Source organism: Urocampus carinirostris, chromosome 9, assembly GCF_059441175.1.
Source record: "Urocampus carinirostris isolate Australia breed hairy pipefish chromosome 9, RoL_Ucar_1.0, whole genome shotgun sequence".
Classification (NCBI taxonomy): Eukaryota; Metazoa; Chordata; class Actinopteri; order Syngnathiformes; family Syngnathidae; genus Urocampus; species Urocampus carinirostris.
Window position 1 is genome coordinate 37,056,510 of NC_142357.1, and position 27,474 is coordinate 37,083,983.

The 27,474-nt window shown below is 36.3% G+C and overlaps 2 protein-coding genes across 7 annotated transcripts in view; one reads left to right on the forward strand and one right to left on the reverse strand.

Moving 5' to 3' along the window:
• The window catches only part of kcnip1a (Kv channel interacting protein 1 a), a 70,369-nt gene extending 58,975 nt beyond the window's left edge, over positions 1-11,394 (forward strand). For all 6 annotated transcript variants that reach the window (XM_088343659.1, XM_088343657.1, XM_088343662.1 and 3 more), the window contains 7 exons: positions 1,929-2,053; positions 4,068-4,137; positions 5,167-5,237; positions 5,304-5,411; positions 6,919-7,023; positions 7,133-7,195; positions 8,961-11,394. In XM_088343659.1, the coding sequence (XP_088199785.1) occupies positions 1,929-2,053; positions 4,068-4,137; positions 5,167-5,237; positions 5,304-5,411; positions 6,919-7,023; positions 7,133-7,195; positions 8,961-9,008 (590 nt within the window). In that variant the 3' untranslated portion in view covers positions 9,009-11,394. The remainder of the gene's footprint in view (positions 1-1,928; positions 2,054-4,067; positions 4,138-5,166; positions 5,238-5,303; positions 5,412-6,918; positions 7,024-7,132; positions 7,196-8,960) is intronic.
• Positions 11,395-11,518: 124 nt separating this feature from the next.
• tlx3a (T cell leukemia homeobox 3a) lies at positions 11,519-24,596 on the reverse strand. The gene is made up of 3 exons (XM_088343664.1): positions 24,026-24,596; positions 19,595-19,832; positions 11,519-16,876 (listed from the first exon to the last, which is right to left on the reverse strand). Exons 1-3 carry the CDS (start codon positions 24,399-24,401, stop codon positions 16,693-16,695), a joined length of 798 nt encoding a protein of 265 aa, XP_088199790.1. The 5' UTR covers positions 24,402-24,596; the 3' UTR covers positions 11,519-16,692.
• Positions 24,597-27,474: the final 2,878 nt, after the last annotated feature.

A 27,474-nucleotide genomic window follows, 5' to 3' on the forward strand; every position in this document is an offset into this window, starting at 1 on the left:
TTCAAGCCACTCATGTTTGCCACTAGGCTGCAGCCACTAGCCTCTATTATTAAAGGGACAGTATTTGATATTAGTTCACTTGCTGTAATGTGTATTGCAAGCAAAAAATTAATATCCAAGGAAGACTAAAAACCACGGAGACTTAAAGTGAGCAAAATGCATCTTTATATCTTCTAATTTTTACCTAGCCTTTCTCAAAGAAAGACAAAAAGAAGGGAAACCTTTTTTTTTTTAAAAAGGAAAAACAAAAGAGAAGATATAAGAAAAAGATACAAAAAAGGAAAGCTGGACTAAGGAGGAAAGTGGGGTAAAAGAAAGAAAAAAAAGGAAAAAAGAAACAGAAATGTAAAAAATGAATTAAAAAGAAAATTGCAATTCCTCTCGTTTTTCTTTTCATTTTTAAAATTTTAAAAATGTTTTCTTTTCATTTTTTTCTATTTTATTTATTTCATTTTTCTCATCCTTTTCGTCCCCTTTTCTCTCCTTTGTTTCTTTTCTTTTTCAATTATTTTCAAAGGTGAAAGGTGCGTATTGGTCACTTTGTGTCTCCTCTTCTGTCTTCTTCCATTGTGCTTTTGGCATTCGTTTTCGGTGGCATGACCGAATATAGCGACATGCAGTAGTAAAACAAAACATACTGTCCCTTTAACTTTCATATTACATCGGGGGCCTCAAACTATCATCTGGGGGCTGCGGCAGTTTCATTTGCCTTCCACTGTCAGTTATGCAAGTGAGAGTTGCACAGTTCCTGATTCAGGTATAGTTGTTTTTTAACGGTTTCCTTGTCTAGCCACTCATATTAGCCACACAGCTGCAGGATCAGGCCTCCTTCTAGTTGCCTTTGTTGATGTTACTCCTCGTGTCATTCAATGTCAATCACCTTCCACAGCTGGGTCATGCATTTTAGTTGCTTCTCCAGCGAGCTGCTAAAGTTGGCCACTTAGACCAGCTCTGACCAACTTTTGATATTGGCTCTTTTCAGCTGCTCCGGGTGTATCCAGCTCGCTCAGTCTTTTGTTCACTCTGGCGGGGATTTACAGCAGTTTTCATGTCATGTCGCCCGCTAAAATTAATCTTATGGATGATAGGCTTCCTAATTTTCCTGAGTGGTATCCTTCGGGCTTCCGTAGTCAAGTCAAGTTTATTTGTGAAGCACTTAATCACAAGAAGTTTTAAAGGGCTGTACACCATCCCCTGATCTAAAACCTACATGAGGGCAAGGAAAAACTCAAAAACCTCAACATGAGGAAACGGAGAAAACCTTGAAAAAGCGCCGCACCTTCTATGCTTCAACAAACTCAAGTAGCAAATTATTTCCCACTGTTACTTTAAAAGTGTGAATTTTGAAAGAATAAATTATGCAGCCTGTGTGAAAATTATTGCCAGCGCCACGCATTGTTTCCTATTTTTGCCCACTTTTTTCTCTTCAAGGAAAAGCCAATTATTACACACTGTCACTTGAATAAACTCCAAATAATCCCTGTAACTCAAAGTCCTTTCATTTTTTGTAAGTCCATTTTAACGGCAACAACTTACAAACTCGAAATTGACCTTCCATTGAAAAATTTCAAATCAGCATATCGTGGTGACCCAAGAAGAAAATGTAATGTGAAGACGTGGGACAGGCTTATTAATGGATCTTCCGCTCGGCTGATTTTGTCTCTGGAATGGAGAGCGCGAAATGAACTTTGTCCTCAACGATGGAATCTGCTGAACAAAGCGATTGGACAGAAATTGTTGTCGTTTTGAGCTAGATGGATGACCTTGAGGAAAAGCGGTCACCGACGGCGATGGTTTTTCCTCCCTCTCCTCACTTGGCTGTGAAGGGTGTAATAAGCCAATGAGAGGAGGAGGCGGAGCAACCGACCAAGTTTTAATGTCGAGTTTAACGAAAAACAAATGTTTTTTACTTTTTTGGGTGTCCCCAGATAAGGCCGATGACGACCTTGAGATGACCATGGTGTGCCATCGACCGGAAGGCCTGGATCAGCTGGAGGCTCAGACCAACTTCAGTAAACGAGAGCTCCAAGTGCTCTACAGGGGCTTCAAAAACGTAGGATTTCGTTAAGAAATTGTCTGATTTCATAACACTTATAATAATTTGTCTTAAAAATACAGAAGACCCCCGGGATAGGTGAATCCATTCTGAGGTGGGGATCGCAAAGTGAAATTGCTGTATAGCAGGGGATTAATAACATATGCTAATTGGCTCCAAACTCCTGGTACCCCAGATAAAAACACAAAATGACAAAATGTATAACGTAAGTCCTGCATATGTGTAATGTATGTTTATATCATTCAGTAACATTATAAATAAATATACATGTAAAGGAAAATGACATTTACCTTAGGTGTAACCTAGTGCTCCTCAATTATTTATCTGCCCCCTCTTGGAAGAAGAAATCCTCTCACGTCCCCCTAAGATGCCTGTCAAGTCAAGTCATATTTTTTTTGTATAGCCCTTTATCACAAAAAGTCTCAAAGTGCTCAAAGACTTTCTGTGTTCCCTATTTTCTCACTAACATTTATTTATGGTACCCTAAAAATTGTGTGATAATGATATATCAGGTGCCTTTTCTTGTGTTATCTACATCCCTAAGGATATAGTGATTTCACAGTGGATTTAGGCTTACAGTGCTTATATTACTTTATTAATATTATTATTATTGTTATTATTATGCTTGCAGAGCCTGTTACGATAAGTATTGGGGCTATGAATGTGCTACTGTTTATTAAAGCACTTGAATTTACGTTTATTATTTTAATCTACATTTAAATTAAATTTATTTTTTGGTTGTCTCCTCATTCGGGTTAGTTATTCTTTTATGGGGTCACATAAGGGTCTACTCCACTTTGTATCTACACTTCATACTCAAAGCTTATACTCTGCTACATGTACAGCGTGTTTGTTAAATGTAAATGTAACTGACAATGAGAGCACCACTCCGCCTAGTGTAGTGGAGGTGCAATTGCACGTGATTATTTTAAAAGTTAAAAAAATAAAGTTCTACGGTCAAACAGATGCGACCCCCATACGGAGCTCAAGCCCGTCCCACAACATGAGAACATCTGGTGTAACCGAACGTGACTTAAGCTGGAACAGTGGAGTTAGTGGGTGGATGCAGTGAAGGTAGAAGATGGCAGATTCCAATTAAAACTGTTTTTAAAAATCCATATCTAAGATTGACATGCCCTTTATCTTGCTTTAAAAGTTTCCACATTTTAATGATATTCCCTATTGTCAATTGGCTATGGCATGCAATTTAACAAGGGTAGCCATTCTAATGCCCTCTTCGCATTTCTTGGTAATTGCAGGCTATATTTCCATGGTTATCAACTTTTTGCCTAACCTTTTAGCATCACTGCAAGTATTGTGACCCAGAACCAATAAATACAGTACAAAACGTACGCTATTTTATCAACAACTCGCAAAGTCTTTTAGAAGCACTCGGGATTCTGAAGTGACAGAAGAAAAGGCATTGTGGGAAATAGTTCAGCCAATATCAGACCAGCAATTTATTTAACGTCAACAAATAGCACAAAGGCATCTTAGAGATGCAACTTGTCATAAATACAAACACCACAAGAAAATACATTCTATTTAATTTGTTGTTGATGGCTTATAGTTGAGAATATGTTGCAAAGAGGGGCAGAAAAAAATCATTTTGTTCAAGTGAAAACAATACAAGGAGATGGCGCCGTATCTCGGGGGTCTACTGTTTAAGTAATACGTTTCATTTTGAAACTCCGAATTCAAGTTTAAACCCGTCCGTTTATGAAAATGAGCTTTGCGGCCAGGGGCTACAATGTCAAATAACGCACACGATTATGCATTAGTTTGTAAGCGTTTAAATTGCATTTATGCATAATCTGTTTATGGTCGTACGCATAATGTCGATTTATTGGAGCGTCTTCATGCACTGTATCGTTTGAGTAAGCAATATGATTTTAATGGCGTCGTTAAAAAGCAGTTGCAGCATTTCACACACGTCATATCGCAATCGGTTCTATCGGATTATTTAACTCAAGTATTTTTAATCACGTTTTCCGATTGGGTGTTTTTGCAGGAGTGTCCGAGCGGAATTGTCAATGAGGAAACCTTCAAGCAAATATACTCACAATTTTTCCCGCATGGAGGTAGCTCTTTGTTATATATGGAAGCCTAAAAGGGCCAAAATGCAATTTGAAAAAATTGAGCTTTTGCTAATATATTTTTAAAACAAGTCGAAATATTGGTGAAATATGTTTTTACTATTCCTTAGAATCTCTTTATTAAAATTGTAACATAATAATATGTTTTAATATGTTTTATTTTATAACATGATACTTTTGATAGTAATGTTAATTATTGTCATTCAATTGTTTATTAGGCAGTTATTAAAAAGTATTTTTTTTTAAATTTCTTTAATAATAAGTATTTTGTAGAATCATTTAAAATAGTACTAATTATTTTGGGAGGAACAATAGTTTAAAAAACTATTCTCCTGAAAAAAATACAATTTGGAGCAAAAATATTGACATTTAACCTATGATTAATTTGCATTTATTGAGTTACAATGTCGTAAAAGTATGTTATTTTTTTATTCCAATGTTATTGTTTATTTTAATTTCATTATTATTACTTTTAATTTTCTTGTTATATTTCTAAAAAATATGTTATCTTTTTATTTATGTATTTTTTATTTTATATATATATAATTTGAATTTAGTTTTTATATTTATAAAAAATGTGATGTTCTTTAATGTATAAATGATGAACTATTATGATGACATATAAAGAGAAATGTTTATATTTTGATGTTCTTTTTTTGTTTTTAACATTATTTTTTATATAATTTTGTTGTTACGATTAAACAAGAGTCTAATGTTATTTATTATTGATGTAATTTTTCTTTCACTGTTTTATTTTATTAATTTTATTGTTATTTTATGGCAAAGCATGATGTTATTTTTTAATTTGTTTACGTATTTTTAATTTATTTTTTTATATATAAAATGTTGAATTTTATATTCATAATTTAAAAATACAAACTTGTTGAATTTTATAATGCTTAAATATTATGATAAAATATTTAGTCAAATGTTATTAATGTCTATTAATTGCATTTTGGCACTCTCATATTGAATTAGCATAAAAATCCATCGGCGATTGATTTTGTGTTGCAGATGCCAGCACGTACGCGCACTACCTGTTCAACGCGTTTGACACGACTCAATCAGGCACGATCAAATTTGAGGTAATTGTCAATGTTTCTTTTCTAAAGTACTTAGCTTTTTGTGACTCTTTTTTTGTCCTCCGCTAGGATTTTGTAACTGCTCTTTCCATCCTGCTTAGAGGTTCCATCACCGAGAAGCTCCAGTGGACCTTTAACCTCTACGACATCAATCGTGACGGATATATCAACAAAGAGGTTTTTGCTTGGATTCAAAATTACTTAAATCCTTAGAAGAAATATTGTATTTTCCGCACTATTAACCGCTCCGGAGTATAAGTCGCATCATCCAAAAAATGCATAATAAAGGAAAAAATGTTTATATGTCGCACCTGGGGTATAAGTCGCATATTTGGGGGGGAAATGTCTAAAATATAATACCAAAACCATACATGTCATCTTAAAAGTAATTTAAAAAATAAATGAAATCGAGAACCGTGTACGGTATACTAACGTTACATGACTTGCATGCCTGTCAGTAACGAAGTAACATATTAAGAGGTTTTCAGATAACTCTAGCACAGGGCTCTTCAACCTAATTGGCAAAATCTAGCAACTTAGCTAGATGGCTTAAAAAGTAGCTTGATAGTTGGCTAGAAAAGTAAATAGGTAGAAAACTAAAAGGAGCTATATCGCTAGCAAAAAGAGTAAAGAGCCAACTAAATAGCCGGATAGAAAGCTAAAACCAAAGCTAGATAGTTAGCTAGAAAGGAGACATTTAGCTTGATAACTATCAAAAATATATTTACATTTAGCTAGTTAGCATCCAAAAAAGTAGAAAGCGAGCTAGATAGCTTGCTAAATAGCTAAAAATGTAGAAAGATAGCTAGCTACAAAGCTAAAACAGTAGCCATTGCTCATTCGCTGGATAAAACCCATACATTGGAATTTAGTTAGTTGTATTTCCTGTAAAATGAATCAATAAAAAGATTAATAAATACATTTGTTTAACACGTGAATAGATTATCATTCTGTTCTCATAATGAATTGCTTAAAAATAATTATCAATACGTAAATCGATGTCTTTGTCCATGAAGTCGAAAAGTCCAAGTAGGGGAGTGTCTGTAGCCCGAATTTACGGTTATATGTAGTTGATGTCGTATAGTGGTGAAAAATGGGCCAGAATACGTTGTTATTGTTGGAAGACATCCATACAATATCCCATCAGTCTAAAGTACACAATTGTATGTGTTTAATAGATGTTTCTCCGCTGCGACAGAAACTAAAACACTAATTATAATAGTGTTTTGGCATTTTTATGATATCCGACTGTTTAGTTGATGTTCCCACTGTAGCACCTTATAGTCTGGTGCGCCTTATCTATGGAAAATATACAAGATTTAATGCCATAAAAAAGGGGCATGACCACATCTTATTCCACAGCATTAAGTGCAAACGCTGTAAGGTGGGGTTGCCGTATCCAGGGGGTGTACTGTATTTGAATATGTTGGAGGGACACATTTTATGAATTTAACAATAAGTCGAATGCACGTAAGCAGGGGAGCGTTTGTATTTTAAATTTGGAACAAAACTCGAGAGTGTTACCCAAACAGACCGTATTCTCTAATTGGTTCAAGAATAGCATTCTATTTACTTTAAGTACGACTTGGATTGAGATTTTAGGCAAATTTTACAGGATTGTATTGTCCGCCTCTTTTTATTTGATTTAAGAATACATTTGACAAGGTTCTGCTGCCCGTTACAGGAGATGACGGACATCGTCAGAGCCATTTACGACATGATGGGCAAGTACACGTACCCTGCCTTGAAAACAGACGCTCACAAGCAGCATGTAGACGCCTTTTTTCAGGTATTTTCACTTTCACTTGTGTCCTTTTCCACTTTTAAGCTCAAAACCAGCAAAACTAGTTGAAACAAACTGCATTTCTTTCATGTTTTGTATGCGCTCCTCTACGCAGAAGATGGACAAAAACCGAGACGGCGTGGTTACCATTGACGAATTCATCTATTCTTGTCAGGAGGTGCGTTAACTTTCGTGTCTTTCCCCGGCGGACAAATAATCCGGCTAACTCGGTTAAAGACGATCGGTGTTGTTGTTTGCATTCCGGAGCAGATGCGAGTAACACAATCACAGTTACGAAGCGAACGTCTCGCGTGTTATTACAACACCTGAGCTGGTTTTCTTATAACGCACCTGCAGGAATGCATTCATGAGCTACAACTTTATAGCCCCAATGTGTAATGTATGACCACTAGGCGGCACTGTTATCCCAGGTATGGATTCCACTACGTAAAAGGAAAGGCAGTCCTCAACATGTTATTTTTTTGTAAAGAATAAGGTCCCAGTGTATAAATCCGACTGCTAGATGGCACTGTTGTCTAATGTGAACGAAAACCAGTGCTAAAGAGCACAGTGTAGAAGCAAGATTCCAGACAAACAAGGCAGCGACCCTTTAGGTTAGGATTCCACTATGTAAAAGATTTTCAACCTATGATTTTTCCATAAAAATAAGAGTCCCAGTGTGTAATAATCTACCACTAGATGGCACTGTTATCTAATGGTAACAAAAAACAGTGCCACAGAGCACAACATAGCAGCAAGGTCCCAGACAAACATGGCGGCGACTACTTGGTATGGATTCCACTACGTAAAAGATATACAAATTTCTCAACCTATAATTTTTCTGTAAAGAATAAGGTCCCAGTGTATAAATCCGACTGCTAGATGGCACTGTTGTCTAATGTGAACGAAAACCAGTTTTAAAGAGCGCAGTGTAGAAGCAAGATCCCAGACAAATATGGTGGCGACTTCTAGTTAGGGATCCCGCTATGTAAAAGAAATACAAAATCCCCAACCTATACAGTATGTTTTTTTTTTTTTTTTCAAAATTAACATTGGTACAATGGTTCATGTATTATTGATTCCAAATCAATGTTTTTTAAATCAAATAAAAGTTTTTTTATACCACTAGGAGGCACTAGATATTACACACTGTCCCTGTGTAAATCAGTGGGGCAAAAATGCAGAAACTACATTTTCTTAGAGCAGCTACCAATAGATATGGTAACTTGCAGCAAGCCATAGTCTGCACCCCTGTGTTTAACATAAATGGCTAGGAAAGGAAACTAAAGAAAAAAAAGAAAACTGAAGGACAAATTAAGCTTAATTTTCATCAGAGCAGGCAACAATATATATAGTGACTAGCGCCGGGCCATAGCCTGCAGGAAAGTGGCTAACTTGAGTGACTAGGGAAGGAAATAGAGGAGGAAACTGAAGGATGAGCCAGGGATTACTTACACGGAGCAGCCAGAAAAAAATCATAACCTGCGGCCAGGGAGCTACTATGAGCAGCTGGAGAAGAAAACAGTTGAAAAAGAGTAGAAACCTGAAAAACTAAGCAAGCCTCATCACTAACAACGATGGCGACGAGACATACCCTGCAGCCAAGCGGCTAACATGAGTGGCTAGGGAAGGAAACCGTGGGGAAAACTGAAGGATGAAGCAGGGTCATTTACATGGAGCAGCTAACACAAACAAAAGTGGCTAGCCATAACCTGGGGCCAGGTGCTAACATGAGTGACTAGAGAAGAAAACTGTTGAAGAAAGTAGAAAACTGAAGGATGAAGCAAGTGTCATTCACATGGAGCAGCCGCAGACTACAATAACACTTGCCATGAGCAGCACGCTAGGGCCTGCAGCCAAGCAGCTAACATGAGTCGCTAGAGAAGGAAACCGTCGAAAAAATGTCCTTAAGTGCTCATTCCTTTTTCGTGTTTTTTGTCCAGGATGAAAACATCATGAGGTCTCTTCAACTCTTTGAAAATGTCATCTAAGGATCAAGTCGGTGAACCGAAAAAAAATATACTTTAAGACAAAAGAAATGACTAAAAGTAAGGAGTCCCACTGGAGACCCGCTTTTTTCTTTTGTTTCGTTTTGTCACAATGTTACGTGTACATTTTGGGTAAATATTCTCGATTTTTGTTTCGGAGCAAACACGTCTTGAATCAGGTTTGCGATTATTTCTGTGTTCTTTGTAAATCTCTGGAGAAAAAAAAAGAGCAATATGCTAATGCTAATAATGCATGGGGTCAAAGCTAAGCTAATGTTCACACCGGAGTCTGAATGTCGTAACACTATCGGAATTCAATGTTCTTTTTGTTGCTTATGTCTGTTTCGTGAAGTCCGAATATATTATCGAGAGGACGCGGAATTTATAGGGCGAGGTTTTCTGGCCCAAAGTCGGAAGGGAATGCAAATTTTATCGGGCGGGGTTACCTAGCGCGAAATCGGATAAGATCATAAATGTGAAGGGGCGGGGTTACCTAGTGCGAAATCGGACAAGATCGTGAATATTAAGGGGCGGGGTTACCTAGCATGAAATCGGATAAGATCATGAATGTGAAGGGGAGGGGTTACCTAGCGCAAAATCGGACAGGATCGTGAATATTAATGGGTGGGGTTACTTAGCGCTAAATCGGACAAGATCGTAAACATGAAGGGGCGGGGTTACCTCGCGCGAAATCGGACAGGATCGTGAATATTAATGGGCGGGGTTACTTAGCGCTAAATCGGACAAGATCGTGAACATGAAGGGGCGGGGTTACCTCGCGCGAAATCGGACAAGATCGTAAATATTAAACGGAGGGTATACTTAGAGCGAAATCGGACAAGATCGTGACTATGAAGGGGCGGGGTTACCTAGCGCAATATCGGATAAGATTGTGAACATGAAGGGGCGGGGTTACCTAGCGCAAAATCGGATAAGATCATGAATGTGAAGGGGCGGGGTTATCTAGCATGAAATCGGACAAGATCGTGAATATTAAGGGGCGGGGTTACTTAGCGCTAAATCGGACAAGATCGTGAACATGAAGGGGCGGGGTTACCTCGCGCTAAATTGAACAAGATCGTAAATATTAAGCGGAGGGGATACTTAGTGCTAAATCGGACCAGATCGTGAATATTAAGGGATGGTGTTACGTAGCGCTTAATCGGACAAATTTGTGAATACGAAGGTGTTTTCTGTCATCAAGTCGTAAGACAGAGTGAATCTTAAAAGGCAAGTTTCCTGAAAAAGTCGGACAAGAACGTGAATTTGAAGGGGCGGGGTTACCTGGCACAATGTCGGACAAGATTGTGAATTTAAAGGGGCGGGGACTTCTGACTCAAGTTGGGTTACCTGCAGCGAAATCGGACAAGATTGTGAATTTGAAGGGGCAAGATTTCCCTGTAAAAAGTCTGAAAAGAACGTGAATTTAAAGGGGCAGGGCTTCCTGATGAAAAATCGGGCATTTTAAGGGGCGGGGTTTCTTACAATAAAGTCGGACAATAACAATCATATAAAGGGGCGGAGTTTCCTCGCACTAAGTTGAACGACGACATGGGTTCTAAGTAGCGGGGTTATTAAGCGCAAAATTGGACAAAAATGTGAATTTGAAGCGTAGGGGGTTCTCAAAAAGTCATAAAAGAACGGGAATTAAAAGGGGCGGAGTTTCATTGTACAATGTCAGACAATGATTTTAAGGGGGCGGGGTTACCTAGCGTAAAGTCTGAAAAAATTGTGAGTTTAAGGGGCGGGTTTTCCTGGAATAATGTCAGACAAGATCGTGAATTTTGAGGGACGGGGTCTCCTGACCCAAGTTTGTAAAGATGGTCCATTTAAAGGGGCGGGGACTCCTGACTCAAGTTGGCCAATAACGTCAATTTAATAAGGGCGGGGTTTTCGTGGCACAAAGTTGTACAATAACGATAATTTAAAGAGGCGGGGTTTCGGATATAGTCTCTGAAAGATTTGTGTGTTAACGTGATTTATTTTTTTCGTTTGCCTGATTAAATCAAACATTTGTCGGAGCATGTTTTTCAAACGGACAGAATTTTTCAGATTTACACTGTGACGAAGCTAGGGTGATCACATTTTTCATATTTCGGAAGCCATTTTGTTTAAAAAAAAAAAAGTCAAATTGTCGGGACATCGGAATCACAATTTAACTTATGAACTGGATTTTTTTTCCAGTTATACATATGAACAAAAATGCCTTTTTACACTCAATAAAAAGAGGGCTTATTATTTTTATATCATTTTATCCCGGTCAGAATGATCCTTTAAGCCCCTCCCCTTCCTCAAAACGATTTTGTTTTCTACTTCGACAACAAAATCTGTCCCTATGAACTTGTGTTGTAAAAAAAATCTATCAATAAACTTTTTTTAAAAAAACAACAAACAACGCTTGTCTTTTGTCTTGAGTCGTTTATATTGTTATCCACACCATTAATGTAGAAAAAAAACATTGTACATTTCTTTCATGGCCCAGAAAAAAACATTTTAACGTCCTCAGGAGGACAAACAAACATGTCACATGCATCAGAGTATTTACAACCTCGATCTCTTTATTCGAAATTTTTGTTAAACATTAGAAGAGCGTCCAAAGTCGTATACACAATTGATTGTTCCCCGTAAATTGTTTCCAGTAAGGCTATAATAGAGGCTACAGAAGCTTTTGAAGCTTAGAATTATTTTGGTTTCTGATTAGTGCAAAAAGCTACCATTTGAATATGCATTTCTAAAATAGGTTATTACGATGTTATTACTATGTTATTACTGAGTCACTCCTGTTATTCTGTGGGATTCGGGTCCCAGTGACATAAAATGGGCTTATACTTTTTTTTTAAAGATTTTTTTTTTATGCTTAAAAATCATCTGTTACAAATATACAGTGAAGAAGTATTTGACCACCCTGCTATTTTGCGATTTCTCCCATTTAGAAATCATGGAAGGCTCTAAAAATGTCACAGTAGGTGCATGTCCACTGTGGGAGAGCTAAACTAAGAAGAAAAATCCAGAAATCACAATGCATGATTTTTTTAACAATTTATTTGTGTGAAACAGCTGCAAATAAGTATTTGAGCACCTGTGTATGATCTAGAGTTTTGACCCTGAAAGACCATTAGAAGTCCACCTGCACTCCATGTATCATCCTGAATCAAATGTACCTTTTTGATGTTGTTATCTGCATAAAGACACTTGTCCACCCCATACAACCGGTAAGGCTTTAGCTTGTAACATGGCGAAGACCAAAAAGCTGTCCAAAGAGCTCAAACTTCGTGTTTCTCAGCGACAGCCCAGAAACCTGATCTAGAGAAGATCTGTGTGGAAGAGTAGGCCAAGATCCCTCAAGTGCAAACCCGGTGAAAGTCTACAGGAAGCGAATATTAACATTCATTTTCTCAGGTGTTCAAATACTTATTCGCAGCTCTATCACACAAATAAATCGTTACAAAATCATACATTGTGATTTCTGGATTTTTCTTTTTAGTTTAGCTCTCTCACCTTGGACATGCACCCACGATGAAAATGTCAGACCCCTCCATGATTTCTAAGTGGGAGAAATAGCTAAATAGCAGGGTGTTCAAATACTTATTTTCTTCACTGTAAGTAAGAAAAATCTGATAAATTCATGGTTTTCATCCTCTGTGTATTGCCTTATTGATAATATCCCTCACCTAATGCTAATTTCAGTTATTAGTGCATTTTTCTTGTCTAAAATCTCTAAGATATGTCGTATCCTTCCCTTTACTCTGATAAGTAGTCTATAGAAAACATCTGGTGGCTAGCATTTCAGTCACATGACTCTCTGATGTAACAATATTTTTCCAGGGAAAACATTCAAAGAGAAGAGTAACTAGTACTCTTTAATCGACCTTATTTTTATCTTTTATATTGGTTTACTAATGAGGAAAGGCATATCATGTCCACCCTGTTATGCTCATTTACAGTGGGAATTTTTTTTTACATGTTGATAATATTTTTGATAAACATGTTACAGATTTTTCATAGTAATCATCGTGTAGTAGCTTGTTTTTAATCACATTAGTAGTACAGTACTGGCTAATTTAAGCATAACATGTCCCCCTTATGACCCTTATATAATTACCAGTTCATAATTATTAGAAGTAGGGTTAAAATAGGCTCTACCAACCACTAAAACGAGGTAGCCCACTAAGAACACCCCAGTAACCCACAGACCGGTTGCCAAAATAGCTCAGGGATGGGTCATTGGGATTTTCTTGGAAATGGTATGATAAGTCATTGACATGATGAGTGTCTAAATGCAATAAAGCCTATCATTTATGTGTGTACATGTCATGATTACTGATTCGGGGCACTGTTGGACTCTTTTTAAACCCCCGTCTCCCGAAAAGAACTTGTCAGACCGTCTGCGAACCTATGCTCTCAGCAAGGCAAGCTTTGTACTCCGACATTATCCTGCCCTGTTTTCCTGCCGACCTTTTTCTGGACCCGTTTCTGCTTTTGCTCCTCCGTCCCGGCCATCGACCTGTTTTGACCTGTTTCCTGCCTGATACCTGTTGCCGACCTCTTTTCTGGACCCGTTTCTGTTTTGCTCCCCCGTCCTGGCCATCGACCTGTTTTCTCGCTGTCAACGACTACCCTCGCTCGACACGGAAGTGCTACTTCCGCGTTCCTGCCCTCTGCTAGCCGTGACCGACGATCATTGGATCGTGGATGCAAGCACTGTTCTCTTTCTTAATAAAAACTGAGTAAAACAAACGCTATTGGGTCCTGTCTCTGTTCCTGGCTTGTGACAGTACATCAATCACTGCCCTTGCACAGTAGACCCCCAGGATACAGAGACCTCACCTTACAACGTTTTCACTTTACAGTGTGAGATTAGACTAGTTTTTCCGCCCCCCCCCCCTCTTTATGGCATTTACCCCACTATACTACATCAGACAATATAAATGTAAATTATTCAAACTGTGGTGTTCTTGCACTTGTAGAGCTAGTCTCCAAGTGCTATTGGTTGACGTCTTATAAGATGCTGGTCTGTTATTGGTACGCGTAGCAGCATCATGAAAATGCCTGGATACCATTGGCTAAACGACCTCTCTCCCCACAAAGACTTTTTTATTTAGTTTAGCGAGACAGAACGGTATTTTTCGCACTGTGTATTCGCTATGAGTTCCAAAGTTTCGGTGATGCTAAAGGGAGAAGCTAAAACATGATAACCGTGGAAAAGAAGCTTGCGATCAAGAAATATGAAGAAGGCGCACAAATTACTACCCTTGTGAATTTCCATAGCCGTAAACAATTGACGAAAGGACTATTATCATAAATAAGGTGTTCAAAGCAAGGGACGAAAATCCGGCATCTGGAAGGTTTGAAATTTCATTTCATTTTTAATCTTCCGTCTCCTCTGTGCATCCACCCACTACACCAATCTACCAGCTCAAGCCACATCACACGGAAGGTAATTTTTTTTTCTTCCTTTAACTATATTTATTTATAATGTTATTAATCCTATAAACATATATTACACATAAGTTGTACTTATTATCTACTTACTGTATACTATACTATGTTTTCAATTTTTTTTATCTGGGTTACCTGGGTTGTGAATAGATTCCTGTAAGTCACTATCCCAGCTATACAGCAATTCCCACCTCAGAATGGTTTAATGTCTACTGGACAATGGAAATGTTTTAGTGGTTGACGGAGCCTATTTGAACACTACTAGAAATAATTACAACATGCTAATAAAATGGTAGTAACATAGTAACAGCGCAGTTATAACATATCAACACACTAAACCAGGGGTCTCCAATATGGAGGCCCGGGCACCAAGGTGCCCACTAAGGATAGTTGAGCTCGCGGTCCTATTCTGAAAATAACTCACCAGTGCTGGGTCATTGTGATTTTCTAGTAAAATGATTGAGTTTAATTACCCATACTTGCAATATTGAATGTTTTAACCACATAGTAACAACATACGTTGTTATTTGAGAAATTCAAATAAAAAAATACCAGTTCATGGACAAAAAAACAAGTTTTGATTATTATTTTCAGCAAATAATCAAGAGAATAGTGTGAACATATATTCATGTATTTAATTAATGTATGTATTTATCTTTTAATTGGTTTATTTTCCAGGAAATACAACAAGGTGAATTTCAATTCATTGGTCTGACAAAGCAAATGAGCAAAACTTGTTGAGTCTTTTTTTAGCTAGCTATCTGGTTACCATTTTAGCTCTCAGCTAGCTATCTGGTTACCATTTTAGCTCTGTAGCTAGCTATCTGACTACCTTTTTAGCTCTGTAGCTAGCTATCTTGCCACCTGTTTGGGGATCTAGCTAGTTTTTTTTTATGCTATGTAGCTAACATTTTAACTTTTTTTGCTAGTTATCAAGTTAGATTTTTGCCCCCTATTTAGCTTCTTCTTTTATTTTTTTAAACATTCTATCTCGCTATTTACTTGGCTAGTGATCTATCTCCCTTTTAGTTGTTTACCTGTTTAACTTCCTAGCTATCAACCTACCTTTTTGGCTATTAATCAAGCTACTTAGCTCACTTAACATTTTTTGCATGCTAGCTAGCTAACATTTGACCTTTTTGCTAGTTTTCAAGATAAATTCTGGTCCTGTTTCTACCTTTTTTAAAAAACTTTCTATTGAGCTATTTACTCTTAGCTAGCCATCGAGCTCCCTTTTTGTTAATAACCTGTTTACCTTTCTAGCTCACTATCAAACTATTTTTTTAGCTTTTGAGCGAGACAATTAGCTAAGTTGCTATTATAAAAATGCATATACAACTGTGTTGGAGACCCCTGCACTATACCAAACCATAAGCATCCATAGGTAAACCGTTTTAAGGGCAATATACCGATCGTGTATAGTGTTTATTTTGGACATGAGTACATTTATATTCATGGTAAATACCTGTAATCCTGTATATTTTGCCAGCTGGAGTGAGACTGTAATTTCGTGTAGCAGCACAATGATAATAGAGGTCATTCTGATGAGTTTTTTTCTAAAAATCAGGGTTGGGTAGGGTTACTTTAACTAGATTACTTTCAATTACTCCAATACCAAATCTGCTAATAAAAGACAAAAGAAACTAAATATGAATAAAATGACTAAATTTTGTGCAGGCTTGGAGAGTAACGGAATACATGGAATGGCAAAAATGATGTTGGCAAGCTGTTTGGATTTATTTTCATTTTGTTTCTGTCGCATTTTATGTAAGTTTTGCCGGAGATCAAAGAGATCAAAGCCAGGAGAGAAAGCTTACCACGTGTTGTGAGTCATCATTTTATTCATATTTGGTTTCTTTTGTCTTTTATTAGCATATTTGGTATTGGAGTAATCCAAAAGTAATTGAAAGTAATCCAGTTAAAGTAACGCTACCCAACCCTGCTAAAAATGCATATCAAGTTAGTAGCTTTTTGTGCTTAGTTAGACATAATTGAAAAAAAGAGGTTGGTGACACGTTATTGATAGAGTAGACTGGAAAACAATAAGAACGTTTATCCTCTTTGATTCTTTTCATCTGGGAGCGAGAGTAGGAAACAGAAAACGAGGTCCCCCTTGCTTTGCAATGACGTCACCCTTTCTCCCAATAGACGTCCAAGGGTTCAATTTCCCGTCTCATATGTCCTCCATCCTTGCGATTTCCAAAGTTCGATCGCAGATGAGTGATGGCGTCACGGGAGCCTGGCGACGTCATTCCCTGTCCTCGGCCCAGGGTTGCAGATTCTGCAGCGCGTAAAGCGAGGAATTGTGCGCACAGAGCGGGTCGGAAGAGGACGATTCGCCCAAGGATTTGTGCAGCGCCGACTGTTGGAGCTGCAAGATGAGACGGTTGGCCTGCTGGCGCTCCGCTTCGCGTTCCTCTGCCGTTTGCCTCCTGAGGAGAAAAAGGAAAAAATTGTGAGAACGCCCGGTATTCATCATATGTATTACATTCATATGGTTGTAGGTTTAATCCCCAGTTTAGGCAGGAGAGATTCCCAATAAGAGCTAGGATGTCACCAGCAGTGTTCCCTCTAAGCTGCGCGCATGTGCAATTGCGCACTGCTCGCACATTCTCAGCGCACAAGAAAATCTAGCCAGCGCACATAAATCAGGGCTCAAAATTACTAATTAAGAAGTGACTTAAGTCAAAGTTACAGTGCATGAAGGTAAAAAATACACGGGTTCCCCTGACGTTGTGTCCTAAATGCGGTATTTTGAAGTCGAAGTAGAACGAAGTTGAGTAAAGTTAGTAGAGTTTGTCGAGAACCGGCTTCTTCGGCTCGGCTCAATAAAAGGAACCGGCTCTTTCGGGTCCTAAACGGCTCTTCAGGTTGTTTTTGCTTCTTTAATCCCAACATGACCACATAGTATGTAAAACTATGCACGAAATGACTTAAAGGAAGGGGGGAATAGAACAAAAAAGAAAAAAATACCAAAATGAAAAAGTAGTTAAAAGCTGAGAAAAAAGAAACAAAATGAAGAAAAAAAAAGACGGAAAAATTTTGAAAAAAAAAGCTAGAAGAAAAGAAAAAAAAGAAATGTAGGAAAAAAGTGAAAAGAGAAAAAAAAGTAACAGCTCTGAAAAAAAAAACTCAATGAGATTTTTTTTAAAGGAATTTAAAATAAAGTAGAAAAAAAACACGGAAAAAATAAGAAAGAACAAACGACATTTGTAGGCCGTACAACCTTTGCAATAGTACATGAGGCAATTCATTCAAAAGAGAATCATAATTTTGCATTGCCGGAAACTCAGCAAATTGTAACTTGATGTCAAGTTTTGGACATGTTTGATAATTAATTATCTTGCCACATTTGGGATTATGGTTGCTCACTGTTGTTTCAAGCGTTGCTCACCGACTTTGTGTGGGTTTATGTTGGAACTAGGGTTAGGATTTTGAGCAGTCCAGTTTTGGAGCCATGATAGGTGGGGAAGTGTTGGAGCAACGTTCAGGGTTTTGGTTGGAGTTTGTGGCTTGTGTTGGGAGATAGAGTTAAGGTTTTTAGGTTGGAGCTATGGCTAGGGTTTTGAGCAATAGGGACTTTACTGCTTTCTTAACCGATAAGCAACCTAGTCTCCCCACACAAATTTGTGGGTTTGATCCCCAGTCATGCCAGTACAAATTCTAGGGTCAGGGCCCTGGTGTTGGAGGTGTGTTTGGTATTGGCAATGTTTCGGGTTTTGGTTGAGAACAGGTTTAGGGTTTTGGTCGGTGATCGAATTAGGCTTTGATAAATTCAGCATTACTGGTAAATAAACTGGTAAGCTGCATGCAATGTTGCCAGATCGATTCCCAGTTGAGCCAGTATCATTCTATGGTTGGGGCATCGTGTTGGAGCTAATATTCAGGTTTTGGTTGGAGCTTGGGTTATAGGCAGGGTTGGGTAGGGTTACTTTAATTGGATTACTTTCAATTACTTTTGGATTACTCCAATACCAAATATGCTAATAAAAGACAAAATAAACTAAATGTGAATAAAATTACTAAATTTTGTGTAGGCTTGGGGAGTAACGGAATACATGGAACGGCAAAAATGATGTTGGCAAGCTGTTTGGATTTATGTTATGTTTTGCCGGAGATCAAAGCCAGGAGAGAAAGCTTACCACGTGTTGTGAGTCATCATTTTATTCATATTTAGTTTCTTTTGTCTTTTATTAGTATATTTGGTATTGGAGTAATCCAAAAGTAATTGAAAGTAATCAATTTAATGTAACCCTACCCAACCCTGGTTATAGGGTTACTGTTGGTGTTTGGGTTTGGGTTTCTGTTGGACCTAGAGTTAGGATTTTTAGCATTCCAGTTTTGGAGCCATGATAAGTGGGTTAGTGATGGAGCAGCGTTCAAGGTTTTGGTTGAAGCTTGGGTTGGGGGTTTAGTTGGCGCTTGTGGCTTGTGTTGGGAGGTAGGGTTAGGGTTTTGAGCAATAGATAAATCACTGCTTTCTCGACCGGTAAGCAACCTAATTTCCGCACACATTGTTGTGGGTTTGATCCCAAGTCATGCCAGTACAAATTCTAGGGTCGGGGGCTGGTGTTGGAGGCGTGTTTAGTATTGGCGCTTGGGTTAGGGTTTTGCTTGGAGCTAGGGTTAAAGTTCTGAACATTCCACAAGCCTGGTAGTTCATCTGGTAAAATGGTGGCTCTACACATACAGTGTTGAGGGGATTGTCTCCCAGTCAAGTCAATACTAGGGGTAGGGGCATAGTTATGGAGGCATTGTTCCTGGATTAGTGTTGGAGCAATGTTTCGGGTTTCGGTTGAGAACAGTAACTCAACTGGTAAGATGCATGCATTGTTGTGGGGTCGATTCCCAGTTGAGCCAGTATCATTCTATGGTTAGGGGCCTTGTGTTGGAGCCATCTAGTGGTCATATATTACACATTGGGGCTTTGTAGTGTGATAATTAGCTGTTAGGGAAATTTTAAATATTATAATGACTGTTAATACGTTTTCCTCCATTTATATAGTCTTAAAAACAATGAAGACTCTGTGGATTTTACTTTTACGTCACCGGGTAGCACAACCGGAAACTGTAACAATAAATGATTCCGGATTACGGTATTTTCGTTTGGATTCAAAATAAAAGTGAAAAAGGGCAAGCGCCACACAAACCTCCACTTGGTTCTGCGGTTCTGGAACCAGGTTTTGACCTGCGCGTCGGTCATTTTGAGGCTTTTGGCCAGGGAAGCTCTCTCGGCGCTGGCCAAATATTTTTGCCGGTGGAATCTTTTCTCCAGCTCGCAGATCTGAACTCTGGAGAATGAGGTGCGGGGCTTTTTCCTTTTGGGGGGCGTCCGGTTCTGGTACGGGTGACCTATTCGTCGCGTGACCGAGAACGGAACCAGGGCGGCTGGATAAGGACAAGAAAGACAGGGAAGATATTTTAACTGTACAGACAATCCAAATGACAAGACAATCGAAAACATAGAAATATTTTTGTTTCTTACAATATTGTCTTTAACATGATCCGTCTTGCGTGTGAAGAATCACCCACTGCAGCGTGACGATTGACTTTATTCCCTTTTTTGAGTATGCCTAGGTACATTTTTATTGGTTTGTTTGTTCTCTTTTTATTTTTTCATATTTGCTGTTGTTATGCGTAAACTGGGTTGATTTGTTTTATGTTATATTGTCACCTTGGATGCTGCAACTTCATTGTAGAAACTAAAGTTGTGTTAGGTGTGTATCCCTGGTGACCAAAAATTAAATTAAAATAAAAAGAAAGAAACTAGAAAACAACCATAACCCAAATATGCCAGGAAGGAAACGGGTAAGTGACATCAAAATACCAAAATGTTAACATATATTGTTAGTTTTGATGACCTTCTGGTTGTGGGAACGCTTTATAGACAAAATGGATCATATGCTGCATTCCATAAAATTGGAAAGTCGGAATCATTCCACACAGATTGTATCAGATACGACCTCAAAGCGTTTCAATAAAATTGGGAAGTCAGGTTCTCCAACCTTGGACCAGGAATGACACTCAGAGTGGGAGGTCGTATTCTCAAAGTCTGGTTACATATATCTTCTCCTGGTCAGAGGTTGGAAATCCCGAATTCCTATATTTGTTAAAGCAGCATTTGTAGACAACGTGACGTCATTGTTTGTATTTTCACAGTAAACGACGTATTACCACGTTTTATATTATTCGTCCGTTTTTTATTTGCTTTTTTCATTTATTGTTTATTCATCACTTGTAAAACCATGTTTGAATGGAAATTTAAATATTAATAATCATCATCAATAAGTCATATTTATTTGTATAGCTCTTCATCGCAAAAAGTCTCAAAGGGCTGAACAGAGCACAACAAAAACAACAAAATAACTAGTTGAATATAAAATCACTTATATAAAAATATTTTTGTAGGAACAGGAATATTTTAAGCAATATATGTATACTTATACACATTTGTTTTGAAACTGTGCCTTATTAGTCGCAGATTCGTTAAATCGCCGTGACGTAACATAACGAACGAGTGAGATTTATTTAAATTTCGTGAGGAGCTGTTCAATTTATGTTTGTATGAATGTTAGAAAATTTTATATATTTTTTTGTTTCCTCATCTAGTAAAAAAAAATGTTTTGCTACCTATTTATTTCAATATAATTTCGTTTTCATTTGACACAGATTCGTCAAATTGTGATGACGTAAAATATACGTGAGAGTTTAGAACAAAACAATGAAAGTCATTGGTTGGATTCGTTAAAAGCTGTTTAATAATGTATGTATACTTGTTGAATATTTTATGTCACGGTTGTTTTCTTATTTAGTTTAAAAAAATCAAATTTGCCACGTAATTCTTTAAATTTTTGTCATTTTTTTGACGCAGATTCGTCAAATTGTGATGGTGTAATTTATGAGTAAGATAGTAATTTATTGGATTAATAAGAAGTTGATCAAATATCGAATATGTACATGTTCATACAGTTTATGCAATTTGTGTTATCTCATTTAGTAAACAAACATGTTTAACACGAATTTTCTTCAATATCAATTAATCTTAATTTGAAACAGATTCGTCAAATTGCAGTGACGTAACATACCCACTAAATGGCATGATTAAATAAAAGTAAAGTAGTAATTGTTGAAATTTGTGGGTAATTTTCAAATTATTAACTATATTAAGTAAGATTACTCCACACTTTAAAGTATTTCGCTACTTATTCTTATTCTGCGAAAAAATTAATCATCTTACCACTTTTTTTTATTTCAATATTTTTTCTTCATCGACGCAGATTCGTCAAATTTCGATTACGTAACAAATCCACTAATGAGTAAGATGAACAAAATGGAGGTCATTGTTGCAATTTCTGAAAAGCTTTCAATATATTGATTACAACACATTAAGTTATAAGTAATTTCTAAACATTTTGTCATTTTACTTATTTAGTAAATGACACAGATTCGTCAAACTAAAGTGCTTAACAAGTAAGATAAAAAATGGAAGTCGTTGTTGAGATTTTAACACTATTATGACGCATTTTAATGTGCTATCATCATATTTTTTTTATTTTTGGCAACATGATAAAATCCAATAAATATGACATATTTTTTATTGCTAAACTAGATTAAACATGCGTAACAGCACTTTTTTGAATACATGTATAACATTTAAAAAGTGAAAGTAAAACAAATTTTCCATGGCAATATGCACAAATATAATGAAATGTGACGTTTAAGATTTGTTCGTGTCTTTGGAATAATAAACTAGCATTAATGCAAAATTATTTTTTTAATTAATTCAACAACTGTCTCGGTGGCTTTGTGGGAGTTCAATTCCTTAAGGGTTAAAAAAGTGCAAGCCACAATTTCCCCAAATAGTATACAAATGAATAACTAGCGAACAGAAATCTGACGTTTAATTAAATTCAGACATGTTCATGTTTACTCTAACAGAATGTTTACATTCAGCAAGATGCAACTTATTTGTTACAAAAACAGCACGTTATGCTTGTGGCACAGTATCGTCCCGAAACAGGGAGGTCGTGGGTTTGATTCCTTAAACATTCGGGGTCGAAATATCCAAAAAATCTGTGATACGTCTTTTTAAAATAACAGCAACGACTCGTTCGTTGAGACAAGCAACAAATTTCCGCCCTCAACTCATTTAATTCGATTAAATTAAAACATATCCTTGCAAATGCACGACTCGATCGTTTAGAGAAACATCAATTAACAAAAACAACCCATTGAATTAAATTAAATTGAAACTTTTTCTTGCACATGCAAATAAATAACCCAGTTGCCCCTTGGTTTTTGTCTATCTCGTTTTTGGAAGATCAGGAGTTCAATTCCTCAAACGTTAGGCACAAATGCAAGGAATATAAAGAAGAATTCATTCAATATACGTCTTTTCGAGCTAACAGCAGTGACTTGTTCATTTAGTTTACAACAGATAATCCCTCCAAACTCTATTATTTAAACATGCTCTTGCAAAACTAGAAAAAAGACACTGTGGTAGATTTTTTGCCATTAAATTGGAAGGTTCACTTTCTTAAGGAAATGCAAAACATTAAATAAATGTCCCAAAAATTGAAATATCAATTATAATACTTCGATTAAATAAAAAAAATATTTAAACTTCTACCCAGGCACAATTTTTAACTCTTAAAATAGAATGAACCCAAGAGATTTGATAAAAATATGACTTAGATTAACAAAGTATAGGAGATCAGAATAGTGACACAAAACAACGACAATTGCCTCAATTATTCTACAAAACAAGGGCTCTGAATGCTTAAAATATGAAATTGTCATAAACAATAGCAGTTGTTTTTTTAAGTTATAATACATGAATGGGCTTTATATGATAGTATAACCAAATTTGTGGGCTTTTCGTTTGAAAACCTGGTTAAAACCCATAGAACTGCTTTTAAACAAATTGAAAAGATAAACAACAAGAATATATTCATTGTATTTAATATGACCCCGTAATTCTGGTGAGGATAAGCGGTGCAAATAATGGATGGATAGATATATAGTATGGAATCGATTTTCGTTTTTTGTTGGATTTTGGTCCTAATATCTCTATATTGGACTAAAATAATACAGATTTTAATGAAACATTTATATACAATTGTGTCAAGTGAAGTTTGGATGAATTCGTATTGGAGCTGGGCTGTATTTGCGATATTTTTGTTGAAATTTTCGAAATATTGTCAAAAATACATGTTGTATTTGTTTCATGTTAGAAATTGATATCGTGTTTAATTTATCTTCATATACAGATGTTGCGTTTATTATAATTGTGTCAAGTCAAGTTTGAATGAGTTTGTATTTCTCGATAAATGTGCTCCAAACTATGTTTTATTTATTCAATGTTCGAAATAAGTATCATGTTTATCTCATTTTACAAGTATATATCAGGTGAATTTATATAATATAATGTAGTATTTATAATAAATGAGTTCGTTTTAGAGTGGGTCTTAAATTTGGATATTTAAGTTGTATTTATTAAATTGTATACGAATTCCGAAATATGTTATATTTATTTTATGTCTATTATTATCAAAATAGATATGATATTTAGAATCTCCTACCCGATATTCTCTCCTTCGCGAAGCGGTTCCCAATCCACGGGAAGCAGAGCCCCCCGAATCCAGGAACGGCACCCGGAACCGGGGTTTGCGGTCCCGGCGCCGTGATGGGTCTATGGGCCGGCACCCGAATCACTCCCCGGTTCGTCGAAGTTCTCCCCTCCGCGTAAGACCCCTCCGACGGGGGCACAACGCCGGATAAGGAGATGGAGAGAGCCGTGTAAGAAGGCGCACCGGTTCCGGTCGGGTAGTAAGTGTCCGATCCGGTTCCGTCCCGGTGTCTTTCGGGTTCCGAACCGGCACCGAGGATCTGGTCGATGCCGAAGCTGATGGGTTCGTGGTGGGTGGATTTGGGAGGGGGGCTCGGAGCTTGATCCATGTTCGATTCCGAATGTTCTTGTTTTTGGACTGGTGCAGGGGTCAAACCGGTCCTGAATTGTGAGAAGTCTCCATGACTCCGATTTGGATCCGTCTCGGTCCGGTCCGGTCCAAGTTTGATGGGCGGCTGGCTGGCAGGGTCTTCATCTCCTTCATCTTCTTCATCTTCTTCATCTTCCTCAACTGTGATTGGCTGCCAGCGGCGTGACTGATTGAATGCTAATGTGGAAGCGAGGTCCAGTTGGCACGGAAACCGAATACATCCCATAATAGTCAACGCCGTTCAAGGAGGCGATAAAATCAACTGGCGGCAAATCAGTTTTACCGACTTTGTACATAATTTGCGAATTATATTTGATGGATTTAAATGATTTTATTTATTTTTCGATCCTAATTTTTTATTTATTTATTCTTATTCTTACTTCAAATACAATTATTATTATATTTTCAAATTTATTATTTTCTTGTTTCCAAATGAGTTTATTCTTCTTCTTATTATTTTTATAATTATATTTTTATATTTTACTGCTATTTTATCAAATCCAAATCATTTTATTTTTCTCCCTAATATTATTATTTTTATTATTGTATTCTTTGACATTTGATTTTTTTCCCTTAATTACTATTATTTTTTCTATTATATTTTCATATGTTATTGTCACTAAATTTTTCTTTTTATCATTATTATTAGTTTTTTAAATGGCTTCTTGTTCCTTTTGGTATTATTACGATTATATTTTCATATTTCATTATCATTTTATTGTTTCCAATTTTATTATAAATATTATTATGTTTTAAGTTTTATCTGATAAAATAGATATTATTATTATATTTTTTTATATCTTATTACAATGTTATTGTTTCCAAAAATAGCATCTCGTCTCATCTCATCTCATTAGCTCCACTGCTTATCCTCAGTAGGGTCGCGGGGGTGCTGGAGCCCATCCCAGCAATCATTGGGCAGTGGGCAGGGGGACACCCTGAACTGGTTGCCAGCCAATCGCAGGGCACACAGGGACAGACAACTCGCTCGCTCATTCACACCTAGGGACAATTTGGACCGGCCAATCCACCTGAAATGCATGAATTTTGCTATGTGGGAGGAAACCGGAGTGCCCGGAGGAAACCCACGCAAGCACGGGGAGAACATACAAACTCCCCACACAGGAGGTTCCCAAGACCTTATAGAACTGTGCCGCACACGCGCTAACCACTGCGCCGCCGTGCTGCCCCCAAAACAGCATATTGTTTCCAAACTATCGTATTATAATTATTATTTTGGTTTATATTTTACTTTTATCTTATTGTTATTTCTATTAATATATTTTATTTTTATTTCATTGTTTCAAAATTATTTTATGAGTATTTTTTTATTTTGTTACTGTTTTCCTTGAATGTCATTATTATTGTTATTATTATTATTTAAAGGTTATTATTTTACTATTTTGTTAAAATCAATTCTAAAATAAATCCTATAACCCAAAAAAATTATACAGGATCAAATAAATAAACAACTAAAAGACAAAATAAGTAATTAAATATAGAATTAAATAGATACAATTCTAATTAAAATATTAATAATACAATGAGTCAATAAATACAGGATTAAAATGTATATATTTATGATAAAATACATAAATAAATTAAAAATAAAATGAATAGTAAAAGAAAAAGATTAAGAAAAAATAAATAATTATAGACCGGATAACATAATAAAGAATCGAAGGATAAAATAAGTCGATTAATATAGAAAGAAGTTGATACATTTGTGATTAAAAAGAAAGGAAGACTATGAATAAAGGATTAAATAAAATACATTTAAGGTAAAATCAACATACGAATGAACGATAAAATTTATACTAAAATAAATATTAATGCAAAAAGTAATTACAGATAGGATTAAATCAATAGGATAAAAGGATAAAAATACCTCAATAAATATATTTATGATTAAAAAGGAAGGATGAAATTAGTATATGAATAACAGATTAAAAACACTTTTAAGGTAAAATTATCATTCAATTGAAGGATAAAATAAACACTATAAAATATATATAAAATAACCAAACATGAAATTATAGCTAAGAAGAAATCATTGAAGGATAAAAAATACGTCAGTAAATATAAAATGAAATAGATTAATTTATGATTAAAAAAGAAGGATACAATAAGTCAAAAAGGATGAAATGAATACATTACACATTGTAATACATATGCGTAGATAGATGAAGGATACAATACTCAAACAAAGGAAAGATAAAATAAGTCAATAAATATAAGATTGAATAAACACTTTCAAGAGGAAATAAATAAATAAAATATAAAATCAATAAAAATACGAGTCAGGGGGATCCCATTCGGTATAATGTGCAGTCTAGTGAGGCAAATAAGTGACAAATCAGTGAGGCAGGAGGGGCCAAAGGTTTTTTTTTTCTTTGCCAAAACACAGATTGTGTGGCAAATGGCCCCCAGAACTCCTTTTGGCCCCCTCTAGCCACCATACGCTACCTCCCCACGTGGTTTTGAATTGCTCTCTTAAAAACTGTCATAGCTTCTTTTCACACAAATTATTCATTTGCAAAAAAATAAAAAATAATCCCAATTTGTGCCTCCATACAAGGAATTATGAGGACGTGTAGGATTATAAAATGACACGCGAATGCAGGCAAAACTGATTTAATCTGCACTGTTTGAGAAATGTAATCCCTTGTAATCTGGGATTACAACGGTTTGTTAATTAATAGCACAAAGAAACTCTTCCGTATAATTTTGGGATCAGTTTGTGTTTGTTAGACAAATGTTTTGAATTTAATAATGAATAGTTTAGAAATAATCTTCTAATTTTACACGTTTTATTGTATTTTATTAATTTTATCGAAATAAATTTGAGTACGTATATTTTTAAAAAACATATTCTATCATTATTTCATTCACGCATCTAAAAAAAATACTTATTTTTGTGTGTATATTTCTTTTTTATTTACTTTTATTTTTCGGATTTGTTTGGAAAATAAATAATCCACTCATTCTTCAACACATTGACAAAAACTACAATTTTGGATTTAATGCTAATG